General features: G+C 34.4%; 1 protein-coding gene across 1 annotated transcript in view; it reads right to left on the bottom strand.

Annotated features, from left to right (window-relative positions):
- LOC148954114 (nipped-B-like protein) overlaps positions 1-22,295 on the bottom strand; it is a 131,164-nt gene that overhangs the window by 92,949 nt on the left and 15,920 nt on the right. Inside the window, exons 6-12 of the mRNA XM_089085924.1 lie at positions 21,673-21,908; positions 17,653-17,901; positions 15,062-15,277; positions 12,231-12,425; positions 10,676-10,943; positions 5,390-5,670; positions 3,498-3,743 (exon numbers count right to left, since the gene is read on the bottom strand). Of these exons, the coding sequence (XP_088942050.1) occupies positions 3,498-3,743; positions 5,390-5,670; positions 10,676-10,943; positions 12,231-12,425; positions 15,062-15,277; positions 17,653-17,901; positions 21,673-21,908 (1,691 nt within the window). The remainder of the gene's footprint in view (positions 1-3,497; positions 3,744-5,389; positions 5,671-10,675; positions 10,944-12,230; positions 12,426-15,061; positions 15,278-17,652; positions 17,902-21,672; positions 21,909-22,295) is intronic.

Consider the following 22,295-nt stretch of genomic DNA (forward strand, 5'->3'; position numbering starts at 1 on the left):
TTATCTTTTATTTTTCAATTTATTATTTAAATTAATTATTGATATAATTATTATTAATTTTGTTAATTCAATTATTTTAATTATTATTAAATTGTTTATTTTTATTTTATCAGCTAATTAATTATTTTATTAATTAGTTTCATTCATTAATTACGTCCTCTACCTTACTTTAATAAAAATAAATTTGAAAAGTTACAAAATGATTGCAACCGTTAGATTATTTACTTGAAATTTTGCACCCCTAAAATTTCTGTTCCTAGGGCAAGCACCCCCTCTGTTCATCCCTTAAAACCGCCTCTGAGCAGACAAGAGTCGAAGTAGTCATCAACACACCGCACTACAGTGACAAATAAACAGCACATTTGTTAGACAAAGAAGGTTTTATAAGGAATTCGAGATGCGACAGAAAATTGATATACAAAATTTCAACTATTCCAGCATTTATTATTACAATTTATTGCCTATTATTACAGGATTTAAGGAAAGAATTATTTTTTGATAATGTGGGGACAAGTGAGTGGTTGGTTTCAGTAATGGGATCAAAAAATTATGGGACAATAAGAATGATAGCAAAATATATAAAATTGGGTATGTCACATAAAGATAGATTTTTGTTAATGGGGTGTGTTGAGTGTTGAAATTATTGTTGTGTCTGTGTAAGTTGATTTCTTGTTTGTTATTTTTTGTAGTCATGGCCCTTGATAGATGTAACATACATCTATCTATGTATGTTAGTTTAATGGTATTATGTGCTGTATTAGGTTTTTGTTTTGTTTTGTAATTCTGCGTTGTTATTGTTATGTAGGCTACTATACTTTGCTATGAGTGTTATTATTATGTGCTATTATTTTGTGTGATTTTCCTTTTTTTTTGCCATGGCCCAAAGCGGCTTTTATTGCAATAAATATCTATCTATATATATATATATATATATCTATATTTTTTATCATTACATACGTCGACGGACTCTTCGAGTTTATATCCCTTCTCTTTTGCCAAGGTAAATGAATGTGGGTAATAAAAAAAGCGATGTTTTCGGAATATGCAATGTCCAGCGAATTAGCATACGACTTCACATATATCCACACCTCCGCCAAATCTAGGCGCTACAACAACAAACAAGAATTGCAGTACATACAATAAAATCTTTGGGAATTACAACGAATTTTTTAGAAGATTTTACAAATCGAGATTTTCAAATTATGATTTTTTCTTTCTTTTTGGCTCCGCCTCCTTCCTGGCATTTTCTTAGAGTAAAAGAGGACAGAGTTACAATCAAACATCCATGTACAGACAGACAGCAAAATTGATAATAAAAAAAACTTGGCCAATTCCTTTTTGCCAGGGATGTGAATAGTTGGTTCAAATATTTCGTACAGCAACTAAACAGTTAAGTTCTACTTACTGAGGCTAGATCTAGACGTTTTCGCTTTAGCTGATAGTGAACGAAAAATAAAACTATACAGTGTGTCTTAGAAGTCACGTACCACTGGAATTGATAAGACAAAACAAAAAACCTGCTAGCTTAAACAAAATACTGATAACCATACTAAGCTAGAGCAGTTAATATTTTATAATCGAAATTTAGTACTATGTATTTTGAAATTCCTAATTACAAGTCTGATCAATAATGTAAACAGGGCTCACGAAGATGCGGAATTTATAATACATATTTTATCAGATCTTGATATTTTGAAATTCTAGTAAATAATATGTCTTTAAAGCTACTGATTCAAGGTGTGTTACCTTATAGGATCTGGACTGAAACTTGTTCTTTAAGCATGCACTGTGCTAGGCTCTTGTACATCATAGTTTTTATTTTATTTTTAGCAAAAAGTTGAATAAAATTAGTAAATTTTGGGTGATAAATGAGGTTATGGTAAAAAATAAGAAATAAATAAAACCTGGAATATATGGAAATTAAAACTTTTATCGAAAATATGGAAATTAAAACTTTGACAACCCAAAAATTTCGAAAATTTTAGGAATTATCTTATGAACGAAACTTATCCCTCCTTGGGTCAAATTCCAAATGACCCCATTTATCAATACAATGACAGCATGAAAACGGAAAGTTGGTATATCAATATAAACAATAAACAGTTTCAGGATGTAAAACATACTATTAAAAACTTAATCAATATGCTTAAGTTATTGCTATAGATATTATATTATCTGTATGTAATTATTCTTATAAAAAATTAATAATTAAATAATATGTGTGAATATTCTAATAGTAATTTTTATTTTAAAATAATTACTATTCTTGGTACTACTCCCATCCTTTTACGCTTTACTCCCTTTTACTCCCTCACAATTCATGTTTTTATCCTTTTACTCCCTCACAATTGCTTCCGACCATTCTACTGCGTGCAAATACACACACTTCCTCCCCAATCTTGCACTCTATCGTATCAGCCAAAAATCGGATTTCGAATTTATCCACTTTAAATATAGCAAAAAAACAAGTTTAGGCTCATGTAGACATATTCAGCTTTTTCACAATACTTTTACAAAAAAAATACTCATTAGTGAAAAAGAATTGTCAACAGTAAAATGTTATTTCATGAAAAATTAAAAATTATGTACTTATTTGATGATCTATTAAATACTTTTCCAGAGCTCTTTAACTTTTGTTGTTTTTTAATTTTTGTTACACGTATCTTTTCATCTTCACTCCGTACTTGAGCTAAAAAAAGCCCTTGGCCTTTGGTTTTCGGCCTATGTAAAAACCTTCGGCCTTTTCTCGTCTGGGACTTAGTAATTGGCAAACCAATTTTTTGAAGTTATTGCAAATTAAACTAAAATAATCTACTATTTTTTTAATTATTTTTTGAATAATTTTTTGAAGGGTGATTTTCTTTGTTTTTAAAGACATGGATGGGAATCAAGAGTTTTGTGGATTGGTTCCAAGTTCAGAAGGAGTTATAAAAGTCGAAATTATTTTGAGATTTATCTAATTTTTTGAAGTTATTGCAAATTAAACTAAAATTATCTACTCAAATTAACTATAATAGAGCATTTTAGCATGGTGTCATTGCGCCGTCCATGTAGTCATATAGATAACGACACACAAAAAGCGCGTTTTTTTTTGTCAAAGATTATTTAGTGTTATCAAGATGAATGTATTAAAGGTTTGAAGATATGAGCAGTAATTTTAAAATGAGCTTTTACGCACTTCTGTACAACCTTGGGGTAGCCTGGTAGACTTGACGAAAAATATTTTTAAGGAGGTATATCACTGCTGCCTATCGAAGGAAAGGGTGATTTTCTTTGTTTTTAAAGACATGGATGGGAATCAAGGGTTTTGTGGATTGGTTCCAAGTTCAGAAGGAGTTATAAAAGTCGAAATTATTTTGAGATTTATCCAATTTTTCGAATAATGAGGAATTCTTAATCAAATCACCTTTAAGAGCTACTAATTCTGGGAATAAGGCTTAATTACATAATAAATGGAATTTGAACTAAATTACTATAAAAGTTCTTAGCTAAATTACCAGAATTCGTTGACTGATGGTTTCATAATAAGCATCAATGAGATCAGGTCTTGAGACGACAAACTTCCCAAGGAGGTCGACAGCCGCTTCTCGGACTTGAGTCGAGGTGTCCGAAATAGATTTTTTCACGCCCAACTGCATATCTTCCAAGGCAAGGACACCAGCATCGCATTCAACAATCTGGGATAAACACTTCATTGCCTTGGTTCGAATGGCAATCGCATTCTCGAACAAGGCTTGTACTATCTTAAAAGAAAACAAATAAATTACGATAAAAATAACAGGATGTACTTTTTGACATAAAAAATGGGGACGGGGGTCACACCCACCACTGGTTAATAGGCAAACCTTCAAAAAATAAATGGAACTAAAAAAAATACATCTATCGTAATTTCAATCCCTATTCCCTGCAAAAAAATACCCTGACCCCCCCCCCCCAAGATTTAGAGTTGTGTGCAACATTGAAGAACAGATAACAATGCCACATGAGCCGTTAAAGAGTTCATAGTGTTGTATTGTTGTGACGTTTAAAAAGTCTAGGTACAAAAGAAAGTAAACTTTTTAGAACTAGTTAACAAAAAAAAGAATTAGTCAACACACTGAACAAAAAGAATATAACCACTTTTAGTAAATTCTAAATTTTAAAATTAAATTTAGAACATTCCAACAATACCTTATTCTCACAAGTGTGATAAATGTGCTAATTTATTAAAAACAAATCGACGAAAGACCACACCTCGTCACTCAAATTTCTGGTAAAAATCACATTCCGCGGGCTTTCTGGTGGCCCTAGCTTCACTCGGGCGGATCAGGTCATATATCACAAATGAATCATTTTCTAGGGAATTAAAAAAAAATTCTTACTTCTTTGTTTACAAAAAAAAAGGAATCAGCCCATTGTTCTTACGAGTCTAACAACAGTATGAGAGCAAAACTATTCTGTTTCGTGAGAAATCAAAATTTTGAGATTCAATTCAGAATTTCGATCCATCAATTCTTCTTGTACTTTCGGATGATCAATGTGGGAACTCTGTTGCTCAGCAACAGAGAATTCTATACTATCCAAATCGACTTGTCAGTTCTTTTCCTGAAAGTGAAACTATTCTGCAAGCGAAACTATCCTATCACACTTAATTGCTTTCACAACTATTAACGCTCGAAGGCAAATTTAGGGAAATATAAAGTTTACTAACTGGAGTATAGTGTTCCAAATCGCACTTCTACTCGGAATGTAATTCGAAGTGAGCACAAAGTTTGCCCACTAGGCCAAAAATTTGACCAATAGCCCCCCAATTGGCCGGTTTCGAAATTCCATTGGTCTTGACGTTATTCACTCTCCAATATGGTTGACATTCCCGGTTACAGTGCATATCATAAGAGCAATGAGGGTGGAAAAAAGTATCTTTAAAACCAAATACTTGGCCACTAAAAATGCCATTGTTTACTCTAAATTTGTATTATTATTAAGTGAAATAAATTAAATAAGTACAGCGGGTCATTTCGGGCACCTCTAAGAGTTTATACCACAAAGGTCTCTTTGAAGATAAATACTTGCCCACTATTAAAGCCACTTGGGCACTATCAAGTTGGAACTAATTTACGAGTTCAGTTAAATGGGTCAAACGCCCGTTTAGGTGACTCAAAGTTCATAGAGAAACATTTCTTTGCGGCTAAATACTTAGCCACTATAAAAGCCACTTGGCCACAATCAATTTGCAACTATTATAAGCAATATATTGAATAGCTCAAACTATCCTGTTTCGGTAAATCTCAAAGCTCATAGAAAAGAATAACTTTTAAGCTAATCACTTTGCCACTATAAAAACCAATTGGCCACTATCAATTTGTAACTATTACAAGTTTACAAAATAAATTAAATAGGTTAAACTCACCCGTTTCAGGTACCTCTCAAAGCTCATTGAGAAAGGTCTCTTTGAAGCTAAATACTTGGCCACTATAAATGCACTATCACTGTCCAATATCGTCCGACACTTTTTCGGCAAAATAATCTTAGTCAATAGGAATCTCCTCCGGTGATTCACCAGAAGGGTCACCTCTGGCCCCGCTTGGTCTATTGCACTCTGCCCACCCACATTTTGAGTCCGACTCTCAGATCGTGAGTTTTTTTCTCCCTCACTTTCATCACTTTCACTATCCTCTTCATCACTTGAACCTGAAAAACGACAGTTATGATAGTATGTTTACTAAAAGACGATTATCATGCTTTGAAAATAGCAGAAAATCACACAGCAGAAACATATTCTAGGAGATAATATTTACAATGACCGATTATAGCAGATAATTACCAATTGCAGATGGTTACCGATAATTACCGACTCAAAAAAGACGATCATCATGTTCTGCGAGTAACAAAAATTGAATAGCAGAAACATATTCAAGCAGAGAATATTACAACTACCAATTATTCCGGATAATTACCTATTGACATTGGAAGCACAGGGGTGATTCCAAGATAGAGTTGGGAACACGCATAGCCAGCTCAGCATTCAAGAAACTTATACCAGTTTGGAGGTCAACCAGATACTCCAGCTGAGATTACGTGTGTTTCGTAGTTTATCGATTCTAACATACCCAGTTGAGTGCCTAAAACGTACAGTTTATCACGAAAAATCCCTCTTTGTGTACGAAAGCAACTTTCAGCGAAGGATATTAAATGGCCGAACAGAATAACCAAAATGAAAATTCGTCCAACAAGTTAAACAGACGTATCTATTGTGACCAGACTTCGAAGACAGAGGTACTTCATGTAATACCCATGCCAAAATCAAAAGGAACCAACACGCTTATTCCACGGTAACCAGAGGGTACAAGACGGAGGGTCACCAAAGGGTCAGAGATGTGGTTAGATAATGAAGATGGCGGTACGCAAATCATACAATTTGCATTCCAGCAACAGACTGCCCAAGATAATTCTCCAGTGGCAACCGCTTTGGAGGACATACAAACGAAAGAGGATCATAAATGTGGTTAGACATGATCAACGAACATGGCGATACGTAGGTGATCTATTCCACATGCCAAGTGGCAACCCCTTGGCACAAAAGGACACGGAAAGCCAAAAACACGCGTCGAAGGACACACGAACGAGAAAGGTCCACAAATGTAATTAGACGTGATCAACGAAAATGGCGGTAAGTAAATTATGTAATTCATATACTAGCACCTAACCGTCCAAAACACTTCCCCAGTGGCAGCTGGGATGACACTGAAGGCCGATTGAAACTTTTCACTGCCGCACCGAATGCCTCTTAAAGAACAGGCGGGGGTAAGTTACGTTGAGGATCGATAAAATCACAAATAAATTTCATCAGGCAAAGTCGAAAGGATTATAAAAAAGTGTAAATCAAAAACAGCAAATTATATAGTGGAAAAAATTATTTGACAGAATAAATGGGAAACAGCAGGTTTCACAAGATTTTGAAAACAGAATAATGCTCTGACTGTTTCTTCAAATGACAATTTAGTAAGCAAAGTTTTGACTCAGGGCGTACCTTTGCCTGACTATAAGAGTACATCAATAGCCAAAACTCAACCAAATACCCCAAAATCAACCCTATATTAACCCAACAAAATAGCCAATGGCACACCAGGTCGTAATGAGTAAGCACCATTCCATCTGGAAAACTAATATAACACCACAACCAACAGAATATTCCATTCAAAAAGACATGAGTAAAATCAGTAAAATATGAACAGATTGTTAAAAAAACAAATAAAATAAATAGATGTTTGTCTTTTATAAAGCAGGGCTCAACAAAAGAATATAAAATTTTACATTGGTTGGGTTATAATAAGGTTACAGTATATCGTTGCAGTTACATATATGCCCCTGCCCTACCCAAATTGACGCCACTGTATTCCAGCAATCTCTTCTTTTTTGTTTTTCTTTATATGTTTTAATTTTGTTAAATGGACATTCGAAATTTACACTCCAAAATAATTTCCTTTCCTTTATGTTGAAATTAGTAACGAATACTTGGCTGGAAAATCGTCAATGATTAAAAATAGATAGTCTCAGAATTTGTCATATAACAACAATGTCCAACTTTTAGCTTTTGAATTAAATTTATTGAAATTTTTCTGGTTTGATGTTATACTCCAACAATTAAGTCATATATAAAATGCGGATAAAATCTAAATTAGGTAACTTGTTTTATAGATTAATTTTAAAAAAAAACTTTTTCTACAAAATAAGTTTTTTAAAGAAAAGTAAAGAACTCCATTTAACCAAAAATTAGCAAAAATAAAATCAAATAATCTACCAAGCGAGAAACTACCACAAATCAGCATCGACAAATAAATGAAATCCAAAACGAACAGAAATTAAAACAAATAACCGAGTCAAACTCAAAACAAGCAGAAATTAACATGAGTTGGGCTCAAATCCCCTATGCCTTCCCAAGGCCATAACATAATTTGCACTTTACAAAAAAAAATGTTTTTACTCTTATAACTTTAATAAATCAAAATATATTAACATTTTAATAACTAAATATCAGTATATGTATATTAAACTAACAATGCACATTCATTTGTATTTTTTTCAGTAAAGTGCAAATTATGTTCTGGCCTTGGGAAGGCATAGAAATTTTGATTGGATGTTTTTGGGGGAATGATGGGCGTGGGAGGGGGCTAGTTCCGCTCCAATCACTTTTGACTATTAAAAAGGGCACTAGAACTCAATTTCCAATCGAATGAGCCCCTTTTGAAGTTCCTACGACAACCCCTTCCATATGAAGTGCTCTGCTCTAGAGGATAAAAATAATAATTAGTACATTGTACCAACATTGTTCTTATATTACATCAGGGCAACATCAGGGCATAACTTAAAATTCTTGCCCCGAGGATTGTGGGGGAGTGTCCTCCTTAAAACATATTTTCTATCTGGAAATCAACTACGCTGAACAAAATGGCTATCTCAAAATTTGTCTTGGATTTTTTTGGAGTAATGATGGGCGTGGGGGGCTAGTTGCCCTCCAATCACTTTCGACTAACAAAAGGGAGTTTCCTCCTCAAAAACATTTTTTCTATATGGAAATCAACTACGCTGAACAAAATGATTATCTCAAAATTTTGATTAGATGTGTTTGGGGGAATGATGGGCGTGGGGGGGGGGGGAGGCTTGTTGCCCCCAAGTCACTTACGACTATTAAAAAGGGTACTAGCCCTTCAAATTTCCAAACGAATGAGCCTGTTTTGAAGTTTCCACGACAACGCCTTCTATATAAACCTTATATGCCCCCCGGGCATAACTTAAAATCCTTGCCCTAAGCGTTGTGGGGGAGTGTCCTCCTCAAAACATATTTTCTATCTGGAAATCAACCACGCTGAACAAAAGGGCTATCTCAAAATTTTGATTAGATGTGTTCTGGGGAATGATGGGCGTGAGGGGGGGGGGGCTAGTTGCCCTCCAATCACTTTCGACTATTAAAAAGGGCACTAGAATTCTCAATTTCCAATCGAATGAGCCCCTTTTGAAGTTTCTACGACAACCACTTCCATATGAAGTGCCCAGCTCTAAAGGAAAAAATAACAAAATAGTACAATGTGCCAACATCGTTCTTATAAGCCCTCAGGGCATAATTTAATACCCTTGCCCCGAGCGTTGTGGGGGAGTGTCCTCCTCAAAAAAATATTTCCTAATTGGAAATCCCTCCAATCACTTTCGACTATTAAAAAGGGCACTAGCCACCACAATTTCCAATCGAATGAGCCCTTTTCGAAGTTTCTACGACAACTCCTTCGATACGAAGTGCCTGTCGGAGAAAAAAAAACACATTGTGGCCACATCGTTCTTTACTTAGGCAGCGCTAGCACGCTGCCAATGATAAGTATATAAGTAAGTTGAATGTTTTTTTGTGAAAACCAATGACACTTAAGGCCGCGTAGTCATTCAACCGTGAACTAATTGCATCTGACAATTTTCCCTACATTTATATCAGTGGTGGTAATTCAAAAGGTATTACGTGAGATTTTGGGGCAAACTGGGATTTTAGACTCATCTGATTTAAAGAGATATACTTTATAAATCGGTTCAGTTTCTTTCCCCACATCTCATTTAGTTTCAAAAATAAGCAGAAGTTTGTGTGGGTTTTTTTTCAACACGTGTTATATCTCTTTTGATCAAACGCAGAAATAGTTCGAATTTGGAGCTTTTGATACAAAAATTGCTTTTCTCTTATCTCGCCATCCTCGTAACCCACCCAATTTATTCAGTTATAAATAGGTTCTTTACCCTTTGCACGAACGTGACATAATCAACGGGTCTAAGAGTGAGTTTAAGAACAATATTATATGCGTAAAATAGCCGTTGCAATGACAAAAAAACGCAGACGGTCTGTGTAGCGCAGGTATTGATCTCCTGATTTTCTGCCTTCGGCCAGGAGTACAATGCGTAGCTGGGGGAAAATCATCCATCGCTTCCCATGTTTTCCCCCAGATATATCCAGGTATGCAATTAGAGCTGGGTCGACTCTGGCTGAGTTTAGAGAGCCGGACCATTGACACCCGTTCCAAACCAAATAACCAGCGAGAGCAGGACTGGAACCCCCGTCCTCAGGATTTCAAGACATCAGCCATCTTTCCTCAACAAATGTTGCAAGGGGGTGGTGATTTCGGACTTCTATCACCCCTCACTCTCTCCCAAAATATCTCCTGTGATTTTTCCAATGATTTCCACACAATTTGTCTATTTTTGGCACCTGTTAAAGTTTATGTCCTCTCCCTTCCCGAAAAGTAAATTTTCCGTTTCCTTTAGCCCCTATAGCACAAATGCCCGGTAACGATCACTAAACTTACACTTCTAAGAACACGATAGTTTACAAGAAATAAAAAAATGTTGTTGATTATAATTTTGTTGAGATATATTATTCATGGACAGAATTATTGTTCCTGTAAGGAGTTACTTAGGTTGAATTCTGGGTAAGTTGAATTGTCAGGGTTGAGTTGCACTTGGATATAGTAAGAAGAAAACCGACGATATCGATTCACCAATAAGGATATGTAAAACCTCACGTCTCAAACATTTGTTGATTGTCTGGCCCTCACGGGCCAGACGATCAAAAAAATAACAACTACGTAAATTGAAGCAAGTAATTAAGTAGATAAAATAAAAGCAAAATAAATAAAAATATCAATAATAGTGGAGCCAAAAATACCTTTTCTCTTTTTCTTCTTCCGCCGTTTTTCCTTCTTCTCCTTCTTAGGCGTTTGCTGTAAATCACTCGGCTGAGGCTTTAACTGACCATTCATTATAATCGAACACGTAACTTCTAGTGCTGCGTCCTTATACCACTGAGCTAAGTAAAATTGTCTAGCGTTTAATAGAGCCGGGTCGTCCTTACAACCAACAGCAAGGTAATCAAGAAGAAGACATTCGAGGATCTCAGTTCTACGCTCCTCCTTTTCAAGCTCAGTTGTTCCCTCCTTAAAGTAGAGATTTCTTTTTACTTTTTGAAATGCTTCCCATGTTCTCTGGCAATATCATCATACAAACACCAGCCAAGGCAGTAGCGTTGATTTAACAGAAAGTGTTGATTATCTTTATTACTAATTCTCCTTCATTCATTTAGAAGCATCTCCAGGATGGAAATTTGGTAAACGCTGTTTTTACGAGTGTCATCCCCCCCCCCCAGTAAAAATATTTTTATAAAATGCCAATGTTTTTACTTATTCTTTTCTCAGGGTGGAGGGGATAAAGCAATATTCTATCTTCTACCCCGTGGGGATCTAATACAGCCGGATCTTTTCGTCCTGCAGTAAGGTAATCAAGAGTGGAGCACCCGGGAATCTTAGTTTTACGCGTTAAAGGAAATTGGAATTTATGAGAAGGTGCAAAGAAGGAAGCTTTGAAGAGGTATGGATGGAGCAGCGTGTACAGCTGCATCGGCTGCTCGGGTGGCTTGGTACTGCAGTGACTGGTTAGAAAAAGTAGCAGGGGCATAAATAAATAAAACAAATGAATAGAATTCATCTGATTTATTATAGAAATGACAAACAAATATAAATAAACAATGCAAAATATAAATAAATTAAAATCCTCATAAGTTAAAGTCAATAAACGAAAGCATAAAGGATAGTGGACCCAGGTAGACCTAAAGGAAAAGCAGGACTTCCTCGAAAACTGTGCCAAGAGTCCATAAAGGAAATTTAAAAGAGGTATGATCTTCGAGGTAAGGAGTAAAACTCCTTACCATAATAATTAGTTAGAGGAAGTTGTACTGACCTCAGATGGCTTGGGGCTCCGCTGAGTTGTTAGTAGTACAACAAATAAAAGTTCGATTCGCTGAGGCCCTTACACAGTTTACATTAACTTTACGTAGTTGGGTTTAATCAAAGCAAAAATAAAAAGTAAATATATGATAATAATCCTTTACCATTTTTTTTTCCTTTTTTAGCAAAGGGTCTATATTTCAAATCAAGAATGTGTAACATTCTATTTCATAATTAGAATTTTCACTCAACATAAGGATTTAAATTCTTTTCGTATTTCTTTTAACGCTCACATACGGTAAATTTCTCTGGTCCAAGTTGGAATCAACCTTTCACCTTTCAGTCATTATAGCCCAAGAAAGAGGGATCCATACTAAATTTATCAGTCAACTGAAACTTCAAACACAATTCGAAAGCTAAATTCTTCAATAAAATTAAAAGCTCAACTTAAAAAAAGAACACCACAGGACAACAAAGAGAACTCCTGTATTTTACGCATACCTTTAAATACTTCAAGACGTCATTCTCCGACTCTTCCCAGTCAGTGATGGCGTCTTTGATTATGTCATCAATGAGATCATTCTTCTTATGAGATGTGACAGCGTCTTTTCGTAGTTTGGCAGCAACAACACCCAAATAATCCAAAGAGGCAACACGCAGACTCATTTCAACAGTTTTTGTCACGAAATTGTTGACCTAAAAAATAGGCACTCTAAACTACCAAATTGTAATTGAAACAAAAATATATTAGAAGTTTTTTTAGAAAATATTTACTATCAAATTATATATAGATACACTGATATTGTATCCATATTTTTTTTTTTGTTTTACATATTTTACAGGTAAACCCATTAACTCCCTTCTGAGGCACCATTTGTCAAACGGCGAGGCAATACAAAATACAATATTGGACTTGAGCGTCTGTCAGGCTAGCAGACATACAGTCGGCCATAAGATAGGCACGTAAAACTGCTACTCGTTTAATTACCTAAAATAAAATTACCACGACAGACATTATAACTTTTTCACCCCTAAAACTTTTATTAATTTTACCTTATGACAGTGAAGGTTTTAGGGGGAGGGGACAGAGGGGGTATTAACCCCGGCATAAATGTCAAATAAATAAACTAATGGTTATAATCATTTTGCAATTTAAAAATATTTTTACAAAGCGCGCAGTTAATATATGAAACTAAATAATAAATTATTAATTAATTAAGAAACTTAAAAATAAATTCAAACATTAAATAAATTGAATTATCATTAAATTAACATAATGATAATTGAAAAATAAATCATCAATTAATTAAGAAAATAAAAATAAATAAAAAATTATTAGACAATTAAGTTAATCAAATTATTTGATTTTTTTTGGTTTGATGGATTGATGATGGGAGGTACCAAATGATTTTTTATTTGATTTCTTTTGTCGTTTCTTGTTTTGTTTTTGGTGTTTAGATATCGTTATCTTTCTCAAGTTGATTTATATATAGGCCTAGTGGGGCAATTATTTAACTAAAAAAGCTTTGCTTCAGGTTGTAATGTTTATTGTTAATGAATAAACGCTTTCTTTCTTCAAAAATAATAATAATAATCATAATTAAATTAAGATAATAATTATTAAGAAATAAATTATCAATTCATTAATAAATTGAAGATAATTTTGTTAATAAATGACAATTTTGTTAAAATTTGGTTTGAAAATTTAATGGGGTGCTAATCAAGATTTGGCCATGGCGCAAGATAGGCCAGAATCATCACTGTCATATGTGCTCGACTTAAACTAAAAGATGTTCAACATATCTATACAGTTAAGATTTATTGTCCAAGAGACTAATAACATATCGGCTATTCTTCATTAATACTCCTTAATGAAGCTGTGGAGTGTTCATGTGAGTCAACGTGGAGTGGGCTCCATAATACGTCTGAAATATCATTACAGAAATTCAATAAAACGTTTTACCTCTTATTGTTCCTGTTGGATTAATTGGATACGCTCATGCATAATCTCTATGACCTTTTGGCAGCTGAGACCGACCTCCGAAGATCGACCAAGCAGAGATCAATCCATTTTTGCCACCAAAAGGTTGCGTTTTACCGCGTTCTTTTATCGAAGATATTTTTTTAATCAGGCAGCTTTTCGCAGTTTCTTTGTTTCAGTGCTTAGTTTTCTTATTATTGGTTTCTTAGTCTGCCTCTTAGTTTAGTTTTCTTCTTAGTTTAATTTTCCTCTTAGTTAATTTTCTTCTTATTCATTTTTCTTCCTTCTTCTTATTTTAGTTTTCTTCTTAATGTAATTTTGTTCTTATTCGTTTCTTTGTTTAGCCTTTTGTTTCACTGTCATTTTACTGAAACAATCAAACAATTCTCAAAATTCTTCGAATTTATTCTTACTATGTTTATCAAGCTACTAGTTTCACATATAAATATTTCAATAATGTACTTTCCTCTTCTTTTGAAAAATGTGTTTTCCATCGATAGTGATCTCCATAGTCATGATACATGAGGAGCATCGAATCCAACATCCACCATGACTGCAGCAGTAGCTGCAACCTAGTGAAGATCAAATCTACCATGGCGAAAAATCATGTGCTATAAAAAAAAACTTTCAAGTGAGAAAAAGTTGTCATTTGCAGCTGATTTAGGAATAATAACAACGATTTCGATTAATAGCAATAGTAAAATTTTGTTGCGAACATGTATTTATCGGAATTCCGAGAAAAAAGCCTGAAATCCCTCAAAAATAACGTCGGATCGAAACAAATAGTACGCCATCAGAAATAGAAACGCCATGGCGAAATACTGCACAGAAAACTTGGTCGCTTCTTCGCATTGGTGGTACTAATGTTTCATTTTTATTTTTACCCTTTTTTTCACCGCTAGCGAGGCATTGTAGCATCATGTTTTGTAAAGGTCTTCTTTTTTCACCGCTAGCAGGACATCAGAACGTCAAAGGGAGATATTTAAAAACTCATTTGAAAGGAAATTACTATAAATGCATCTTTTTGTAAGTTCCAAAACATACGACAAAAACAAAAATAATTCATATAGAAGATGAGGTCATGTTGGGTATAATGTAATAATGGAGTTAGAAATATGACTAGAGCTTCTTTTGTAATTGGAGATTTGCCCCTGTGTATGGGATACAACTCCAGTTGAAATAAAAAATTCAATTCATCTGGCATCCTTCAAGACTACAGATTATTTTAAAAAGTTAAAGGAAACCGTCTTTAGAAAATATCCCATTAACTTCTCATAATTTCTTTGATTGACAAGCAGTGTGGTCTTAGTCATTATTGACTTGAATTTCTTAGGAACTGACTTGTACTTACTAGGAGTTGACCAAGAAGACTCAATAAAAGTTCGGAAGAGGGCCATTCCGGTTTGTTAACAGTAACAAGCAAATCTTGAACAAAATTTTCAAAGAGAGGTCGATAGTCGATTTCCTCGCTTTTTGAGGCACATTTCCCCAGGAACGCAGACAGGAAATTGGCAGCTGTTGCTATCGCCATTTCACACTTCTTGCATATATACGATTCTTTGTCAACCTAGAAATTAGTCGAAATTAGATATTTTGTCCCAATGAGAAGAGGAAAACGCATTCCCTTTAGAGGAAAACACGTGAAACAATAATGGAGGAAACACAAGAACACTTGACTTGGGTTTAAAAGGGGAATCCATACGTGCAACTGCATCACAGCGTCACCCTACAGGATTAGGAAGATTTAAAATTTTAAACTTGAACTCAAGGTCTTTTATTTGGAGCCAACCATAAATTCTCTGAAAGCCAACAAGTTCTTTCCATTTTCTAAAAGCCAACAAATTCTATTAATTTTCTAAACGTCAACAAATGCTTTTCTTTTTCTAATTAAAAATAGAATACTATGCCTGTTATGTAAATTAGTTAAAAATAACATTTATGATTTTTCTGGATAATTCTACATGGCATTGGTTACCCTGAAGAATATATAAAAATGAGAACAAGCGTAACTATAACTTAAAAATTTTGGGATTTCAATTGAAGGTCTGTTTGTTAAAAACCAACCAGAAATTTTCTGAAAATATATATATATTTTTTTTCCTAACTGTTTGGAATTAATTGAGTGTCTTACCATAACTTGTAGAGTTTGAGTAAGAGATCTGAATAAATGAAGTGTTTCCAAACAATTTGTCCCTGAAGAGCAAAGTTGTGGGGCAAATCTGAGGCCCTGACGCCCCACAAAACTCAGAACTTGCTAATTTTAAACAGAAATATTCACTAAACGTGAAATCAAAAAAGAAGTAACACACAATGCTTGTCACATAATTCCTGTTGTTTTTCGAATTTGGATCAGTCATACTTCGATACTTCGATACTTGCTAATGTACCAACTTCGAGACGTTCACGTTGGTGACGTCTATGATTTTTCAGGGTAATGCTAGGGCATCGGTTCTTTTTCTCATAGATGAACTTGAGTTGCATTTCCTATGAAATAAAGCGTTTCAAAAACAATTTGTCCCTGAAGAGTAAAGTTGTCGAGGAAATCTAGGCCCTGATGTCCCAAAAAATTCAGAGCTCGTTAATTTGGAATTTGAAAACAAGTTTCACAAAACGTGAAGTTGAAAAAATAAAAATAAAGTTCGAATTGTTTTTCGGGTTTATGCTAGATAAAAAGATACTTTCTAATGTGCCTACTGCCCCATCCCCCTCTATTTTTGCACAGCAAATCCACTTCCCCACTGTTCCAGATCAGGTTCAATCTTTAAATTTCAGACCAAAAATATTTTTGGCGAAAACTTACTTCGAAGCTCAAAAGGTATTAGCTGTAAAAATTCCTCGCATTCAGTCATTAAGTCTCAGGACTAAGATAAAGTCGAACGCACGCTTTTTAGCGGTTTAGCAAGCTTTCACAATCCTTCAGACAACCTTCTTACTACGTTTTTTCTTGCTTTGAACTTCCTCCCCTTCCTTCCTTATTCACTTTTAACGAACGAGCTCTACAAAAATAAAGTTAAAATATTATTCTTGATTTGCCTCAAGGCTCGCTTTCCGATTCTTTATTCCTCTCACTATCTCCTTTTAGCTGTTTTAGCTCTTTCTATTCTGCCACCCTGCTTTGAGCATCTCTTCTTGCTTACTTCTTACTTTCTTTTAACTTCCACCCTTTCCTTGTTTCTTTATTCTTTTTACTATCCCTTTTAGGAAAAATTAAGCAAGAAAACGGAAAAACAGTGTGGTCTAAGAAATTATTTATCCCTTTTAGCTGTTACCATTATTCCGCCTCACTTTCAACAACCCTTTTTATTAGGTTCACTTTCTTTTAACTTCCTCCCTTTCCTTTTTGGTTCTCTTTCTAGGAAAATCTTTCAGTTGATTTGGCCACGAACTCAATTTCGTCTTCTTTTTTCTTCTCACTATCCCCATTTAGTTGTTTCTATTTTGCCCCCACATATCAGAAAACCCTTCTCATAACTTTTTTTTCGCTTAGCTTCCTCGTTTTCCTCGTTTGTTTTATTGTCAAGGCAGAGCATTATAAAAAGAAACATTAATTTTGATTTGCCTCTAGGCTCACCTTTCTTTTTTTCTTTTTTTCTCATTATCCCCTTTTAGCTATTTCTAATTTGTCACTTCACTTTCAACAACCTTTTGCACGAGGTTCAGGCTTTCTTTTAGCTTCTTCTCTTTCCTTGTTTGCTTTAATTTCAAGGTAGAGCATTATAAAAAGAAACATTGATTTTGATTTGCTTCTAGGCTCACTTTTCTCTTTTTCGTTTTTCTCATTATCCCCTGTTAGCTATTTCTAATATGTCGCTTCACTTTCAACAGCCTTTTGTATGAGGTTCAGGCTTTCTTTTAGCCTCCTCGCTTTCTTTCTTAATTTTATTTTCAATGAAGTTGTAGCTATTAAAAAAAAAAAATAATAATAAAAACTTAAAATATTACTTTTGATTTTCCTCTAGGCTCACTTTCCTCGTCCTTTTTCTTCTCACTATCCCCTTTCGGTGCTAACCAATCTGGAAGGACAACTACACACTGGATCAACTGCAATACCAACGCTGTCAACATTTGAACGTTTTCGTCTGCAGAAACACGAAAAGTTCGTAAACTTCGTTTGGACGACGGAAGACGAGCGATCGAGGCTAAGATATCGTCAAGAACTAAACGTCGATGCATTTCATACCGCGAAAATAACTGAAATGACAATGCATAAGAAAAAACATAAATCTATGTACAGTAAGACCTTCAAGTTCTAAAACTTCCTGGGTGAAGGCTAAACAAGTATAAACGGGAGGTTTATTTGTAACTTAATTTAACCTTTATGAAATTGAAAGTAGATACGGATACAATTTAAATAATTTCTAAATATCATTTTGACATTAGTTTGCTTTTTACATGTTATTTTGTAATTTTATTTTCCAATTTTCCACTTGATATTTAGTTTTGACATGTAATCGATGAACTGGTTATTTTTTAACATTAGTTCGGGATGTAACATGTAATGACATGTAAAGCACTAGCGATGACTTACATCAAATTAATGTGTCTCTTTTTTCTTTTTTTTTAAATATACTAAACTTGACCTCAGTATAGGGCAATAGTAAAGTTCAATTAGTCCTTAAAAAAAACGTTATTTACAAATCTATAACCAACTGTATTTCCATGACCTGAAATGAATTCGCACAAAAAATGGAGATTTATTTATCTATTGTTGAAAACGTTATTGCAGAAAAGTTAATGGAATTAGAGCACAAAAACTAAAAATAAAAGCACTGAATCTCTTTAATGAAGAAATAGCTATGGGCAGCTTTTGTTTCACAATTTTGTATCACATTTTTATACTTGTTATGAACTCCGAAATCCTATTTTAATCCCTATTTACATTTGAACGTCCTATTTTAAGTTTTATTTTGCTGTAGACTGAATTCCCAAGAAGCGCGGACGATATATTTTCGTCAGTTAGAAAATCTATTTTCACGAACTAACAAAAAATTGTTAGCAACAACTGGAGCGGCAGAAACTGGCCCTAGGAGGGGTTTTAAGCTATTTGCGCTATTTATTGTCTGTCTTATCATTCTACTCCTCGTAACTTACCTCTACTTCTTGTAATGATTATAAAGTCAAATATCGTCATCAGGGTAAATGCTAAACATAAAAGCAAAACAAGAAAAATGCCTGAAAATTAATATATAATTTTGAGTTAGACTGAATAACGCTAAAGTTGGCTAAGTTGGACTAAATTTCGACTGAATAGAATGAACTAAACAATAATTGCTTAATATTCATCCTTTGCCACAGAGGAAGCTAGGCTTTGTCTTTTAGAATGAATTAAGTTTCATAAATAATTTCAAATTTCTTTTGCTTTTATATTTTGAATCTGGATATATGTTATTGCCCACTATTATGTGTAGATTCTGAAAAGATTTCCAAAGAATACAAAATGTTCCTAGCGGACATTTTGAATGCTTTACACATACCATCATACACTATTTCCATTATGTACGGCTTTTGAGGAGATTTCTGAAAAACCTTGAACTGCCCGTAGCTAGTGCCACAAAATGGCGACACTGTGATTGCTGCGATGGCTTAGCTGAACAGATCATACCCCAATCTATAATATTTTAGAAAAATAATAGTTTTTTTATTATTATTATTTTATTATATATTTTATTTTTCAGGAGGGTTCAGCCACAGTATCCTCTGTGATGGAAACCAGAAAATCAGAATTTTATTGATTTTGGCCATCTTTATTTTCCTCTACAAAGAAACTAATTTCACAGAGGATGTTTCAGTTGCCTGAGTATTCTAAAATAATGATTTTTATTTGAGCTCTTAAGAAGTCAATCTGAATAAGTCTATTTGTTATGTTTTTTTTTAGATTTTAGCTTTAAAGTACTTTATCACTTTTAACTTTATGAATAGCAAATATTATTCTTTCGAAATAAGGTCAACACAAAAAAGCCAAGAATAACTGTTTTACCATTCAGTTGCGTCAATTCACAAAAACTAGGCAGATGGAAAGGGACAAAATGTCTATCAAAATCTAGAAGGCCCACTTTTCTTGTTACTTTAAACTTTATTTTAATGAAAATACAAAAAAGGCATTTTTCAATGAAAAATACCAAAAAAGGGATTGTCAAAAGCTAGGCAGGATGGGGGGATTCCAAAAGATCCCACAATTGAGCACATAAGCAACACGAAAAGACTACAATTTTTTAAGTGATTGATGAAATAAAGTCAAATCTAGAAATAAATATATGGCCTCTGAACGGCTAAAATTGAAAACGTCTATATACATGTTTCCCATTTAAGAATAATCTAGCTTCTGTGAGCTATTTACCGAGAACAGAATTTTCTTTTTTTTTTTTTTTCTTCAGATAATGGAAAGCACAATAAAAATATAAAAAGGTTTATGATTTGCAAAATCTTATAAATCCATCAATATCGCTGAAGCAAATAAAAAAAAGGGTCATAGGTAAACACAAATCCAATGTATAGGGGGAAGAGGTATGTATTAAAAGGATTTACAAGGAAAGGCTATAAATATATCCGAATACGTATTTTCATAACTGAATTTTTTTCTATAGTAAGAATGACTATTGGAAAACCCTGTTCCTAACAATGCGGACAAAGAGTAAAGCTTAGAATAGATTGGGGCTAAGGAGGAATGCGTAGATGTGTTGGCCACAGACAGCTTGGGGCTTTTAGTGGTGGTATATTTCTAATAGTTCTAGATGATCATTCATAATGATATTGGGAGGCATCATCATCCTAATTTCTCCTCCCTTTATAAAAATAAATATTAACAATAATTTAACGCAAAAAAAAAAAAAAAAAACAGGCGCAAGCCTCTTAAAAATCTCTAAGAAATGAGAAACTAGAAAACATTCCAAGTCCATGAAAATTGTCAAGTTCTTTCTTAACTGAATTAACATAAGTTATCAATTATAGAAGAGGACAGACTATTCCTCTTGCTGATGACCCGGTTGGAGAAGGCCCATCTTCTGGTGCCCTTGAAGAAGCGTCTACCTTGCAGTTTAAAATGATGGCTATGTAGACTTAATGTACTGAACAGTAGAATGTCGATGGATACATTTTTATCATAAAAGGTTCCTTTGCAGATCTTGTAAGTTTCAATCATGTCGCCACGACAAAATTATTAAATCAAGGTCAGTAATTGAAGCTTCTGAGGCCGTTCTTCACAATGGAGGTGAGAAAGTTAAGCAGAATTTTGGCATTCTACGATATACGCGTTCAACCGAGTCAGCGTCCTTATAACAGCAAGGCTGATGGCACAATGTCCATACTCCAGGATTGGTCTTAACGATGCCTTGTAGAGTCTACATAGTATTTCCTCGTCGAGAAACTTGAATGATCTACGGGGGATTCTAACTAGAGTTAAAACCTTCTTAATGATTACCATACTGCTGCTCAAGAAACTCAGCTTGGCATCAACAATTAAGCCCAAGTCACACTCTTAAAAGCTAGGCGTAAGTTTCTCCAAAGAGTTTTTAAGTTACGTTTACTCTTGCAGGGCCTATTTGAATGTGGCATTAATTTTCATCAACCAAGTTGCCATCCACTCTCAACTTTCTCCAGGTCCTTCTGTAGATTACTCTAATTTTCCGGTATGGAAATAACCCAAAATAGCTTTCTGTTATCCCCTCCCCCAAAGTTCCAAGGGGTTAGCACGCAGTTATGTGTCTACATTTGTCAGTGTTTTGTCCGCACATTCTTTGTCCCCCCCCCCACCCAAAATCCTAGCTTCGCCCCTGCCCCCACGCTTTACTCTTAAAACTATAAACAGCTTATGTCACAATTTTGTTTCAATATGGAAAACATATTCCACCAAGAAAAATATAGAAAACAGGAAAAAAGTTACCCGAAGTAGATCTACTATATAATTAGAGAAAAAAGTATCATAGAAAAAAAATGAGCATTAAACGGTAAAATGATAGTACATACCGTGGTTACTAATCTCAGCGCCGCGAGTTGAAGCTCAGAGACATTTTCAACAAAGAAGGGTGCCACTCCCATCACAGATAATTGTAATACTGCTGTATCAGTAAGTGTTTGAATATTTAAAAGTTCAGATAGCATCACAACAATGTCACAAGACTTATTATACAGCACTATAACAGACTTGTCCCGCACTTCACGAGCGTGCGCTCGCTTCTTCTTTGCACTCCCCAAGAAAGATTCTGAAAAAATAAAATATGCTTATCAGTAGCTATAGTAGTCACTAAAATATCAAGGTCATTGGAAATGATATCGCATTTTTTGAATAAGTCAAACGTAAATTTACTCAACACGCGTTACCTGCGATCTGAAAAGAAAGTTCAACCATTCAACCCAGAATTCACCCAACCCCGAACCCCCCCCCCCCCCTGCGAAAAAATCCTTCGTGGAAAATAACCTCCACCCCCGCAGGGCGAAAAATTCTCCGGCCCAGTGGAAAATTCTCCCTAGAAAAATTTTACCCACAGGTGAAATAACGATCGTATTTCCAAATTTAAAAACATTTGAAAAAATAAGTTAGCATTATTAACCTACTCGTCGGGCATTGTTGGACGATTAATATGCTGAAA

This window comes from Artemia sp. Qi Xiang Cuo, chromosome 3 (genome assembly GCF_049724085.1).
Source record: "Artemia sp. Qi Xiang Cuo chromosome 3, ASM4972408v1, whole genome shotgun sequence".
In the NCBI taxonomy this organism is placed as follows: Eukaryota; Metazoa; Arthropoda; class Branchiopoda; order Anostraca; family Artemiidae; genus Artemia; species Artemia sp. Qi Xiang Cuo.